Here is a 13714-nt window from a genome sequence, read left to right as displayed (position 1 = left end):
GTTTTCCAGATAAGTCTGGCTTCTTTGCTACCTTGTTCATTCCTGCTTTCACCTCTTCTCTCTGCCTGTTATGTTCTCCCTCCTAACTCCTTTCTCACAACTGACTTCCTTCAAGACTCAGCTGACATATTTCTGTAATCCAGTGAGGACTGTGCTAGACTCCAGAGTCATAAAGGAAGTTAAGATAACTCCTTTGGGAAGCCTCCTCTAACCACTGATTTCTCCCTTCTTCAATGCCCTGTGGTCATCCATATGGGGGTCACAGTTTGGCAAGTCATTAGTCACTGGTGGTCTTGATTGTCAACCTGAGCTTCTTTTGTGGCCCCCACATACAGACTAATACTGCATGCCAAGCAGTGGGCTTACGGAAAGAAGGTGCTCGCTGATCTCTTTCATTGACTGCATTTCTCTGAAGAGTCAGTTCACCAAAAACTCCTCTTATGATCATTCAAGTTCCTAGACCTTACTTGCCATTGGGCTTTCCTCCACTTGACTAAATACTGCTTCACCTCTAAGATGGCTCAGTTGGTCAGAGTGTAGTTCTGATATACCAAGGTTATGGGTTTGATCCCCTGTCTGGGCATATACAGGAATCAACCAATGAATGCATAAATAAGTGGAACAACAAATCAACCAATATCGCTTGCTTGCTCTTTCTCTCTCTCTTTCTCTCTCTCTCTCCCCTCCCTTCCCCTTCCTCTCTCAAATCAATCAATTTTTTTTTAAAAAGACAGATCATACTCACCTTCTCCTGCCCTGTCACCTGGGCCCCTTCTAGGTGTCCTTCTGTGGTTTTGCAAATCTCCTTTACTGCCCCACTCCCATAGTTGGAACCGTCTACTGTGTTCAACGTCTCTGTGTGTTTTAGTGACACTCTCCCATCCCCGGCTGTGGGCCTCTTGGAAACAAGGACAACATATTGTCTGGCTTGATAGAAGATTATTTGATGATTTGCTAAATTAAAAAAGCACGCAGTACAAAAAAGTTTTTCCCCAGTAAACCTAAAAAAATATATTAGAAGAGAACGTACATTCAGAGATACACTGCATGAGTATGGCTGGTACTTTACGTTGCCCAGTGTCTTCGTACCAAAATGTCACATACTAGAGGGTTTAAACCACATAATTTATTGTCTCACCATTTTGGCAGCTGGAAGTCCAAGATCAAGATTTCAACAGGTTTGGTTTCTTCTGAGGCCCCTTTGCTTAGCTTGTAGATGGCTGCCTTCTCACTGTCTTCACATGGTCTTTCCTCTGTGTTCACGCATCCCTGGTGTCTTGCTCTCTCTCATAAAGACACTAGTCATATTGGAGCCATATGACCTCATTTAACCTTAATTACCCCTTTAAAGGCTCTCTCTAAATACAGTCACATTCTGAGGTCTACTGAGGGTTACGATTTCAATATATGAAATTGGGGCGGGGGACACACAATTCAGTCCCTAATACCCCAGATATTGAGAAGTCATAATAGCCAGAATTAAAGCATAATGGAACACAAGGAGTTAAATTTATCTGGTCCATTAAAAGGAGAGGCATGTGTTTGTGTTTTGGAAATTTCTGAACAGATTGAGGCCTGGAAGATATTGTGAAACTGAATTCTAAGAATAAAGATATTTTTATTATTAAAGTAGGATTTATTGAAGGAGGAAAATATTGAAGGCAGTGGTTGCATGAAATAAAGCTTTAATCTTCCCAGAATGGATGGGGGAGTCCCCCCAGGAGCAGAGTGTACAGGCGCCAAAGCCAAATTAAGTAGTGAGGATTAAGGGTGGGGGCCTGGGAGACAAGCAGGGGCAACTGCCCTGTGTAGGAGGAGGGAGATCCCAGGGGCTGCCAAGTTGGGACTTGACTGAGGAAAAGATTGTGAAGATAGATGATTTCTCTCTATAGGCTGGGCAAAAAAATGCACATATCTGGGCCTTGAGGTTTCACACTTGAAAAATGCTTTGCTTGTAACCTCTCTTAATCACAACCTGCATATTTCAAGAGTACCTTCCCCTTAAGATTAAATAAATGTAAATAGGGGAGATGGTTCTTAGCAAACACACATTTATAACTAGCCTAGCTCTAGGGCACAATAAGACCACATTGCTCTTGTATTCATGTCACCAGGTTCTATTACTCTTTCACTGCCTGGTTATGTGACAGCCTTTGTGAATTTCGAGGCATATTTTCTGTAACACTGCTTTTTTATTATCCCAGCACCACTGCTAATAATTCTCAGACTATTCTTTCTGAAATTAATAGCACAGCACTGTAGTGTTTGGCCCTGTGGGGAAGGAAAACATTTTACTTAACCCTTTGAGGTTCTCTGGTTGAGTCTGAAAATTAAACTGACAAAGATTAACAGGAGAAAAGTGTATACATTATATAGAGTTTTTACATGTACTTTTGAGCTTTCACAAGAGAATGAAGACCTGAAGACGTGACTAGAGCAGGAAGCTTCTATGCCTTATAGACAAATAATACATTTGTGAAGAATTGACAAGACAAAGGGATTTGGAGCAGGGGTAGTAAATGGTGAAGAAGTAACTAGGAAAATAAGGGTGAGTTAATCAGGTTTGCTTGCCAGTTTCTCTGGTGCTGTATCTGGGCTGGTAAAAGGCTATCTCCAATACAAAGGGAATCTATTTCTTGCCTTTAGACAAGAGGGATGGCTTTCCCTCCTTAATTGTCTTCAGCTCAGAATAATTTTTATGTCAAAGAGGCTTATTTTGGGGTGACATATGCTAGTTTCCTTCAGCCTTCGTTTTATTTTATTATATCTAACTCCTAGAAAAATAGTGTTTTGGACCCGATTTTTCATTAATGGCACAAGGACTATCTTTTAGTGAATGTGTTGATGATATTGTTATAAGACAAAAAACATTTTAAGTTATAATTGGCAGTAAATTTTAAAGTAAGAGGATGATACCTACCAAAATTGGATGGGGAAGTTCAAGTGCACGTAAAGAACAAAATGGTTTGTCTCCTACTAACAAAGTATGCATGGTATACTGACAAAGTTATATGGCATTACAGTATACTATAGTGGGGACAGAGCTTACATTTTACTAGATCCAGCAACTTCGAAATTGTTTCTTGACGATTATTCTTTAATTTGAAATTATTTGAATTACTTAAAATTTTCAAATAAACTAAAATGTTACTGAGATTATTACATCCAACTATTTTACATTTGCATATTTAAAACTTAGGTACGATCTGATAGCAGTACACTGTAATAGGCAACGACAATTAGAAACTGAGTAAACCCAAGTTTCATGCAAAGGCACGTGGTTCTAAATCAATGTCAGAGTTTGAATTGAGAAGAGTAGAGAATTTTTGAATCATCTCTCTGTCTTCTCCTTTGATCTTTAGTAGCTAGTTTATCTTTCCATATCTGCATCCCCCACAGCGGAGCCCCTTTCCCAGTAGCTACATCCATTCATAATATTTATTGATCTATTATTATGGTTCTACTTCTTTTACTCAACTACCAGACCCCTGATCCTTCTAAATGTATTCTGATGCTTTGCATTTTTAAATTGAGGAATCCCATGCACACAGAAAGCTTGCCATAGAAAGATATTGACTAGAGAGCAACCTTTCTGTCAGATTCAGCAGCCAGCCAACCAACTAACCTAACCATGGTCTCCAGGCCTGAAAATGAGACATGCCCCTTGCTGCAATTCCAAATGTATTTCGTCATTAGTGTTTCTGGGATTCTGGTGGTTCACAGGTGGTTTTGAAAATGACTGGTTGTCTAGTTAGCTTAGGCTGCCATAACAAAGTACCAGATGCTGGGTACCTTAAACAATGGAAATGTATTTCTCACAGTTCTTGAGTCTGGGAAGTCCAAGATAAAAGGGTTAGCAGATTTGGTTTCTGTCAAAGGCTCTCTCCCTGGCTTGCAAACAGCTACCTTCTCACTGTTTCTTCACATAGTAGAGAGACAGAGCACTGGTGTCTCTTCCTCCTCTTATAAGGTCACTAATCCCATCATTGGGGCCCCACCCTCATTACTTCATCTAAACCTAATCAACCCCCAAAGGACCCCACCTCCAAACACCATCATTTTAGGAGTTAGGACTTTCACACATGAATTTGGGGGGATGTAAACATTCAGGCCTTTGAAATGTATGCTTAAGGAGATTTTTGAAAAGCATAAAGTGATTTGCAAGTTTAAGGTATTTTTATTAGTGCTTGTTACATTTTTTTATTGGCAAGTTTTTTTAACATTTCCCCTGTGCCTTGGTTTCTAAGGAAACCAAATTTTTTCTGAGCAATGTTCAGAAAAATGAAGACCCGATGCAATTTGAAATTTAATAAGGGAAATACCAAATGTGCAGAGAATTGGGACTCTGTGGCAATACATACCACAGCAGTATCTTACACTTCAATTCTGAAGCTTCAAATCTTATTGCATTGCTGCCCTATTGCCGTGCAAATATTATTATTCAATAGAATCTATTAACACCTTATATATCACATAGCAGAAGAGGGAACTTTGAGAGAATAGGAATCAGGAAAGATCAGTTTTGAGGGAGAGAGAGGACCTGGCAGTGTGGGTCGTGCAGTACTCAGGGTGTGGATGGGGGTGAGGAGAGGGTGAGCAGTCTTCCCTGAGGTCCTCCAGCAGCCTTCATAGCAGAGGACGTGAGTGGCAGGCAGACTAGTGGTAAGAAAGCAGTGGAATACTAGGTTACTGTGCCATTACTGGAGGGTGGGCTGATGCTAAAGGATGAGGAGGGGCACTGGTAAAACAGACTTCCCTCCCTCATAGCTAATGCTGCCTTAACTGGTACCAACCACGCACAGTAGCTGGCATATAATGGGCACCCAGTAAGTGTTGAATGTATAGTCAAACAAAGGATTAAGTCAAGCGAATGTATATAGTCACCCTGCCCCTGGGAGCAGTACATCTCCTGTCCTACATCCTCAAGTTCTGCAAAGTTTCAGGCATTGAAACTTATTGGAGGAAGGTTCTAGAAAAGTGAACACTGGCAAGATTGTGGTGTCAGTTGCTGAGAGGGGATGTTTTGGGATTTTGGTTTACCTAAGGAGGGATCATTTAGACAACATGGTCATGAAAATGTAGTTTCTCCCCAGTTGTTTCAATTTCTTATCACTCTTTGAATTGCTTTTTATTTCTCCTGAGCATCTTTCCTTTTTCATCTAGATTGCTCAGTTTGCTTTGGACACAAGACATTATCCAAGTGCAATATCACTTGGGATGAACATAGATAACATGTAGGCCTTTTATTGCTGCAATTGTGTTTATGTATCGGTGGTTTAGTTACTGTATATTAATTGCCATGACTTGCAGAAAATGAATCGCAGCCTTGAGTGTTTGTGAATGTGTGTATGGTATGGCCAGGGCGTGCTTTTACTCTGTTAAAGCTGTAAAAGTTGTTTATGAAACTGTTTTATGCCCTTAATATTTCAAATAAACCTCTTTTTCATTTTGTTTTTGGAAAATTTGTTTCTTTTTTGTAGAAAAAAAAAAAGTGTTAACATATCCCTTGAAGTTAATTTCTAAGATGCTTAATTGTTTGAAAGAAGCAGTTTTCTCAGCGAAGTATATATTCTAAGAAATGGAAGGCTAAGGTGTTAGTTGTTTCTATTCAGAATTATACAGTTCTGTTACTTTGTTAAACTCAGAGTAGCATCAGATATCAAAATGGAAAGATCTATAGAGGTTGTACACCAGGCTTTTTGACCTTTTTCAAAAAAGGCCTTTCTTTGTCTAGCCCCCTTTTTGATAAATATGAAAAAATATATATTTAATGCAACCTGAAAGTCAAAGCAAATTAAAATAAAATATCGTCACCCTAAACCAAAGCAAAGGAGTATAATAGAGGGTAATTTTCTTTCTTTTTTTGTAAATCACATGTGGCTTTCAGGTTCTGATGCTTCCAAAAACACGCCCTAACCTCCATTAGAAATAGTTGACTAGATCAATCTCCTCATTTTACAGATAAAAAGACTGAGGTTTAAAGACTCAAGGAATACTCAACGCACTCAGCATATTAGGAGCATAGCTCAGTCAAACCGCAGACATCCTGTTGGCTGCTCAATGCTTTGCTCACAGCATCCCCAGCCTGCGTCTTTTAAGGATACTTTCTGAGCAAAGGAGGCATCTTAGCCAGTATCATCTTGTGTATCTGATGATGCTGACTTTACATTGTCACAGCAGCAAGGAGGCAGAAGCCAGGAGAGACCTGTCAAGCCTGGCTAGTCTATGGGTCCTGGCTTATTTTCATTCCCTTTTTTTCATTCCAAACATTTGTACCACCATGACATAGAAACACTTCCTTGGTAGAGCTTCTAGGGAATAGGTGGGGCAAAATCTAACTCTGAAAATAGGTTAGTTTATGAAATAAAATTTGTGTCTTTTGCCATATTGACAGCTCTTATTTGTGGTTTTCCCTGAGTAATTCAACAGATCTTCTCAAACTTCTCATTTGTTCTTTTTTTTTTTTTTAACAGTGTATCCGGTGGAGAGTTGTTTGATCGGATAGTGGAGAAGGGATTTTACACAGAAAAAGATGCTAGCACTCTGATCCGCCAGGTCTTGGATGCTGTCTACTACCTCCATAGAATGGGCATCGTCCACAGGGACCTCAAGGTGAGGCCGTCGCTTAGCCACATCCCCCACCTGCTCTCCAACCCGTAACGCACCTGTCCGAGAGGACTGGCTCCAGAGGAGGGGTGGGGTTTCCTTAATGTAGTTATGGGTGGAATGAACGGTGGGCGTAATGAACGGTGGGCGTTTGTGACTCAGAAGTAGCTTGAAAGAAGCTGAAGATCGCTGGGGCTGGCCATTGTCTGGGAGGTTTCGTAATCATTATGCTGCCAAAGGGCCACCAAGAGGTAGGTTATGTATTGATTCAGGCCTACCTAAAAGGTAATTTTGTTCAAGATGCATAGGACACAAAAGCCCTTCCTTCCTCCACTGCAGATCTTCAGTCTTCTCCTTATTCCATCTCTGTTTCAGCACAACACTGTATGAAAAAGAGAGTGGGTAGAGGGCAGGAGGTGAAAGGGAAATGGAAGGTTATCAGGAAAGGTGGCTTAAATGAACTACAGTTACAGCCTTCTAAATGTCCTGGGTTCCTTTCTCATCTTTTCCTTGTGAGGTTTTGGCACTCCTTACCCCTCACTCAATAGCATTGAAGGATCTGTGCCATATTTGGGCACCTTGGAAACACATTTCTCCCCAGGTCTGTGTCGATACCAAAGGGTAGATAACAAACACCACTTTGAGGAACAGTCCAGTTAGCACTGCTGACCCCAGGCTGTAATGTGGCTTCATCCTCGGTCCAGCCCCCAGATTCACTGTACCTGTCCAGGCAGAAGTTCCACCCCAGCCACTCCCATCATAAACACAGGGATTATGCTATACTGAAGCCACGTATATGACTACAGGAAATCCAAACCCATTTAAAGAATAAATCCTAAGCATGAGTGAAAATGGAATTTCGGCATCTCCCAGTATATGGCACTGGGAATCAAGGTATAAGTCAGTGTAGCTTTTTCTTTTATGAGCACTCACTGTAAAGTTTTCTCTTCTCTCCATGTTACCACTTTCCATTGACTAGGGTAGTGGCTCCCAAATGTTAGTCGGTATCAGAATCATCTGGAGGGCTTGGAAAAACACAGATTATTGCCCCCCACCCCCAGGTCTGCAGCAGGGCCTGAGAACTTGCATTTATAAGGGGATTCTAGGCGATGATGATGTTGGCTTGAGAACCACTCTTGGAAAACTGCTGGATGAGAGTATTTGGGAATGTTGATCAAATCCTTACCCTTTGCCCTTTGCAGGCTTCTTGACAAGTGAAATGGGCTGTGAGCATGATGAGCTAATCTTAGGACCTGGAGATACTTCAGAGGGCTAGATAAGGGCTAGATAGAAAAGACGGCCTTGCAGGCACTTCTATGCCACTTCTCTGCGCTTTTATGCCCTCTTCAAACATTCTGTGCTTCTAGAACAGAGCAGGCAGCCATCTCTGAACAAGTTAGTGTGGCGACTATGGAGATGTGATGTGATGGCCTGGTTGTCTGTGCTTATTAGAAATCATTTCTAAGCAGATAAGACATTTCCCAGCAGGCAATGTTTATTTCCCCCATAGAAAGTCAAATTGGCTGCACGGGAGATAATATTTTTCACTCCCATATAACACTTTTGGTAAAATATTTGCAGCTTCCAACCTGTGGAGCTTTAAGATCATCCACCAGGCTTATAATTATGGAAGGAATATTTCCATTTTAGGACCTTTTTTGTGATCTCTTTTCAATAGCACAAAGGAGTTTGCTCTGTGTGGAGGAAGTTGATGTTAAATTTTCATAACCATCTGAGAAAATGAAAACAAACTGTATTATCTAGGCCACAGCAATGGAGAAGATGATCAGGTTAATTTAAAACTAAGACACAGCCCTGGCCAGGTGGTTCAGTTGATTGAAGCATTGTCCTATACACCGAAAGGTTGTGGTTTCAATTCTTGGTCAGGGCACATGCTAGGTTTCAGGTTCAGTCCCCAGTCAGGGCACATATGGGAGGCAACTGATCAGTGTTGCTCTCGCACATCAAGCCTTCTCTCTCTCTCAAATCAATAAAAAAAAAAAATCCTCAGGTGAGGATTAAAATGAAAAAAAAACAACAAAAAAAAAACTAAGGCACAATCTGGGATACTGCCCCATCCCACATTCGAATATACTTCCTTCTTCCTCCAGAAAGGTTTTCTTGTATCTTCTTGCCCCAAGACACTACTAGATCCAATCAGTTGTTCTTTTTTCAAAACAAAGGACTGAGACAGGAAATGCCCACTATTGCCTCCTCACATTAGGGAAGGGCTTCTCAGCCTTGTACTAGTGACACATGGGACTGGATCATCCTTTGTGGTAGGGGCTGTCCTGTGCATTGTAGGATGTGTAGCAGCACCCTCGGCCTCTACCCACCAGATGCCAGTACCACTCCTAGAGTTATGACAACCCAAAATACCTCTAAGCTTGCTAAATGTCCCCTAGGGGGCGCAATTAGCCCCAGTTGAGAATCATTAGATTAGGAGGATGATTGATTATGTATAACATTAACTTTACAGGAATTGTTGATTCAGATCTTTTAAAAGCTTGTCATGTGAATATTAAAAGATTGGGATTGACCTTCCAACTCACGTATTGACCACCAGTTGTCTTGCAAAGATGCCATAAAATACAGTAAGCAAACTTTTCAAATGAGTCCTGAACCTCCTAGGACCCCAGGAAGAATTGTGTGATCTCCCCCTGTCCACCATTCCTGCCTTCCACAGACTTTCTTGTTCTCCTGAGGCCTCCATCCAGATTGTCCCTGAACCTGTCCTCTCCCACTTGCTTCCCTGTCTCCCCTCCCCCAGCAGAAAGCCTTGAGCCAATTAAGGCATTGATCTTAACCATGAACGACCAGTCCACTGAATCCTTCTTAGGGATAATTGTCCTTCAAAGAGCACTTTACTCACCCAAATGACTCTTCTGTAGGAGGAATGTTTAAGAAGGTAATTTGGGGCCTTTGACCATCTCCCGCCTGGATGAAGCCTTGGTCAGGAGCAGGAGCTCACTGACTTTACAGCTGCGGAAGTGCTGGGACAAGAAATATTGTAACTCAGGAACTTAAAAACAGAATGCTTCTCTCTGCACCCATGATGGACCCTTACCGTTCATCAAAGGATAACCCCTAAACATTGAGAGAACACAAACCATGTGCACTTTTTGATTAGAGCACCCCTCCTACTTTCTAAGCATTGATCTTTTTTCAACTATTGATTGGCCCATTTTATTTTCTTTTAAAACTCACCGCAAGCATATATTGATTTTCTTCTGATCTCATGCTTCATCTGCAGAATTAATGTCACAGCGACTGTTCAGTGCCATTTCTTTTTGTGTTATTATTTTGGGTAAAGGATAGAGAAAAAATTGGGGTTCTGTTAAAGAAAGGAATGATTCTGACCCTTGTTAAATGGTAAGGAAGACTTTATTCAAGTTTTGCAACAGAGAAGAGAACCCAGCTAAACTCCAAATTCAGCGGGGGGGGGGGGGGGGGGGGGGGCAGGAGACTTATGGTGATTGAGCAGAGTGAGGAGTCATGGATGGAAAGTTACTAAGGGGAGACATCTAGGGTAGGGGATTCTTGCTAAAGGCAGGCCAAACACTTACACACTGGCAGGCAAGGAGACTTTGACCAAACTTGAGTTGGACACCCCTGAGCCTCCTTTCTGACTAGGCCCTGACCTTGGGCTCATCCTAAGTCCATTGGTCCTGCCTACTTAGTTCAGTCTTAGCGAAAATCCTAGTGATTTAACAGAAATTCCTGCCCTTGATATCTGATCAAATGCCTTGTCCCCGCCCTCCATGTCCAACCACCCTGGACTGCCTTCAGCAGAGCTCCTGTAGCCAGAGTCCCCTTATCCTTGATGTTCCCTCTTAGTCATTTTCCGTCCACTGACCTACCCTGTCCCTTGGCTATAAATCTCCCCTTGTCTTTACTGTATTCAGAGTTGAGGCCAGTCTCTCTCCCCTACTGCAAACTCCATTGCAGTATTCCCCCTGAATAAAGGCTCCCTAACCATCTTTAATGCATGTCTGAATAATTCTTTTTTAACAACATCGAAGGTGAGGGTTGAAGAACTTGATCAGATATCAAGAGTGAGGGATCCTGTCTAAACTGACTTAGCAGGATTCTTGCAAAGACTGGGCTGCACAGGCCCAGCAAGGACAGGAGCGACACAGAACGCCGAGGTCGAGATCTAGTCAAGAAGAGAACTTAGCCTGGCTGGTGTGGCTCAGTGGTTGAGCATTGACCCATGAGCCAGGAGGTCACAGTTCAATTCCTGGTCAGGGCACATGCCTGGGTTTCAAGCTCAGTTCTCCAGTAGGGGATGTGCAAGAGGCAGCAAATCAATGACTCTCATCATTGATGTTTCTCTCTCTCCCCCTCCCCCTCTCCCTCTCCCTCTTCCTTCCTCTCTCTGAAATCTAAAAATCTGTATTTCTTTTAAAAAAAGAAGAGGGCTCAGAAGAGCCTGACTATGGTTTGGTCAAGAAAAGAGTCTTGGTCAGTTCTCAAAATTTCTCCACAACAGTGGTTGCACCCCAGAATCTCCACCATGGAGATCTAAAATCCAGAGGCCTGGGCCAACCTCAGATCCATTGAAGAACAGTATCTCCAGCCACTTAGTGCCCTCACAGCTGATTCTGCTACATAACTAGACTGAGAACCACTTTTCTAAATAAGTCAAGTCACTCTGCAAAAGAATAGTTCCTCAAATGTAATACTTAGGAACCAAAGATTCACCACAGACCACGGACAGGAGAGAATATTGCCTCACTCCTGGGGTCGGAGGAGAGCCAGACCTGAAATAGTGTGTGCAGATGAGTTCCCCAACCCACTCTTTCTGCTGCATTTCCTTAAGGTTTGGTACAAAGGAGGGACATGGTAACTTTTCGCTCTGTACATCTTCAGAGTTTTCCAGTTGGGAAAATGTAACTGGATGACACCAGAGGTGGCAGTCCTTGACATTATCTCCTTCGGTAACAACATCATTAACTGAGCAACTTTTCCAAAATAGACAAAAAAACAAACATGTGAGTGCCCCAGTATTCAGGTTCTCAACCTGGCAGTGCAGGGACAGCTCTGAGGCTGTGACACCTCCCTCAGTCTCCACAAGTCCTGCCCCCTGTCTTTGCCAGAACCCTGAGATTCCCCAATTTTACATAAAATGCAAATGAGGCTTCATTGTCTCCCTGAACCCCAGGGCTGAGGCCCCTCTGCCCCTGCTAGGTGGGCACTGAAGAGCAGAGCTCTCCTGGAAACAAACTGTGCCCATACCTTGGCTGTTGAGGTGCATTACAGCTGCCTGTGCTCTGCCATGTCTGTTCCATCACAAGGAACCATCACAACTCCTGTTTTACAGCAACGCAGACAGAACCTTGGGTTTCTTAAGGATGCATGTGGCTGGGAAGTGATGGATCTTCCAACTCCATTCACTCCCTGGTGACATCCCTCTGCTTCCCAAGGAGCAGAATAAGCAGGTGTCAGCTGACCAGGAAAGGGGAAAGTGAGCACATCAGCCAGAGCTACAGACAGGGTTACCCAGGGTGGGGGAGGGACTGGTGGACTAGAGAAAAGTTGCTAACAAGGGTCTGATAAAAGAACAAAATAGCATCAGCAAAGTAATTTTATTTCTGGGTCTCCCCTTTCTCCTAACCCAGGAAATGAATCGACAGGTCTGAGAGGAATCAGCATTCTAGTGCTAATCTAAAAATAAAAGGCCTTTCAGAGTGAGAGGCAACAAGTGTTTATTTGAGACCAACCAGGATATTTGGGTATCATTAATTCAGGCAGAAGCCCAGATGGTGTTCTGATTAGGAGACAAAGGCTACGGGGTATTTATGAGAAAGGGAAGGGGAACAATTATGTCAACAGGAGGAAGGTGTTTCTGTTGGTGCAGGTAACATAACATAGTGATGTTAATTCTAATGTTTTTAATTTTCAGTCCAGTAGCCATCAGTCCAGTAGTAATAGTAACTGCTTTCTTATTATCTTTGCATATAATTTTTTGGAAACAGTGTTTCCCTAGGCCCAGTCCAAAGGTTATTGTGCTCTGTTTGTAACATTCCAAGGCTTGAGGCATAAGACGTGCACAGCAGTTCCTCTGGGATGGCAGCTCCCACTCCATTTTAAAGTGGCTCTGTTTACGTGATTGTTTACACTGGATTGCCTCCAAATATGGTTAATTATTTTAAGTAGGGGAAATACTAATGGACATGGACTAACATTTATTGAAAACCAGTACATGCCCTCTTCTGTGCAGGGCCCTTTCTAGGCTTCATAAAAGACCACTTTTCTTAGTGTATCTAGGACGTCTGAAGGTCAAGTATACCCTTAAATAGTAAATAGATTTTGTGGTTTGGTGAGTCTGCCACAGTTAACCACCTCTAAACACAGTTTGTAAATATTTTCCTTATTTTCTTTTTAGCCTGAAAATCTGTTGTACTACAGTCAAGATGAGGAGTCCAAAATAATGATCAGTGACTTTGGACTGTCAAAAATGGAGGGCAAAGGAGATGTGATGTCCACGGCCTGCGGGACCCCCGGCTACGTTGGTGAGGACATTGTGTGTGTGTGTCCCTGCATGTCACCCTCATCGGTCCTCTTAAGCATTTGAGGCTGGCACATGATCACAGCTGTCTTCATTTCCCTTGAGGGAAGAATAAAAAGAGTGAGAGGCACTGGAACAAGCTGGAAGGGAAGCGATTCCTCTTGAAACCTTTTAAGAGTTGGTAGAAATCCTGTTTGGCTTGGATGTGGGCCTGACTGGAGGCCAGGAGTTGATTTGGATGAACTCCCAGCTTCTAATACCAGAAACATTGCATATATATATGTTTTCAAATGCTTTACAGTGAGACACTGAGATAACAATAAGGTGCAGACACAAATAAGACATTTAAAATGTTGAGTTAGAAGCAGCTGGAAAGACAATGTTGTCAGGAGGACTGTGGTTCGAACCTTAGTGAAGTCACTCTCTTGAACTAGCTAGCCTTGATCTGCACTAGAGAAGCCAAGAGTAAAAGTTTTCCTTAAAGTCAGAAGCCCAGGTTTTTTGTACTAAACATGGGGAATGCCAAGGAGGCTACTGACAGGTCTGAACACATGGATCCTGAGGTTCACCTTCTGTCTTCTGGGACCTAGAGAAAGG

General features: G+C 42.5%; 1 protein-coding gene across 1 annotated transcript in view; it reads left to right on the top strand.

Annotated features, from left to right (window-relative positions):
• The window catches only part of CAMK1D (calcium/calmodulin dependent protein kinase ID), a 365679-nt gene that overhangs the window by 306350 nt on the left and 45615 nt on the right, over positions 1 to 13714 (top strand). Inside the window, exons 4-5 of the mRNA XM_087823615.1 lie at positions 6474 to 6612; positions 12995 to 13121. Of these exons, the coding sequence (XP_087679741.1) occupies positions 6474 to 6612; positions 12995 to 13121 (266 nt within the window). The remainder of the gene's footprint in view (positions 1 to 6473; positions 6613 to 12994; positions 13122 to 13714) is intronic.

This window comes from Miniopterus natalensis, chromosome 1, assembly GCF_054644295.1.
Source record: "Miniopterus natalensis isolate mMinNat1 chromosome 1, mMinNat1.hap1, whole genome shotgun sequence".
Taxonomy (NCBI): Eukaryota; Metazoa; Chordata; class Mammalia; order Chiroptera; family Miniopteridae; genus Miniopterus; species Miniopterus natalensis.
This window is presented reverse-complemented; position numbering and strand designations above follow the sequence as displayed.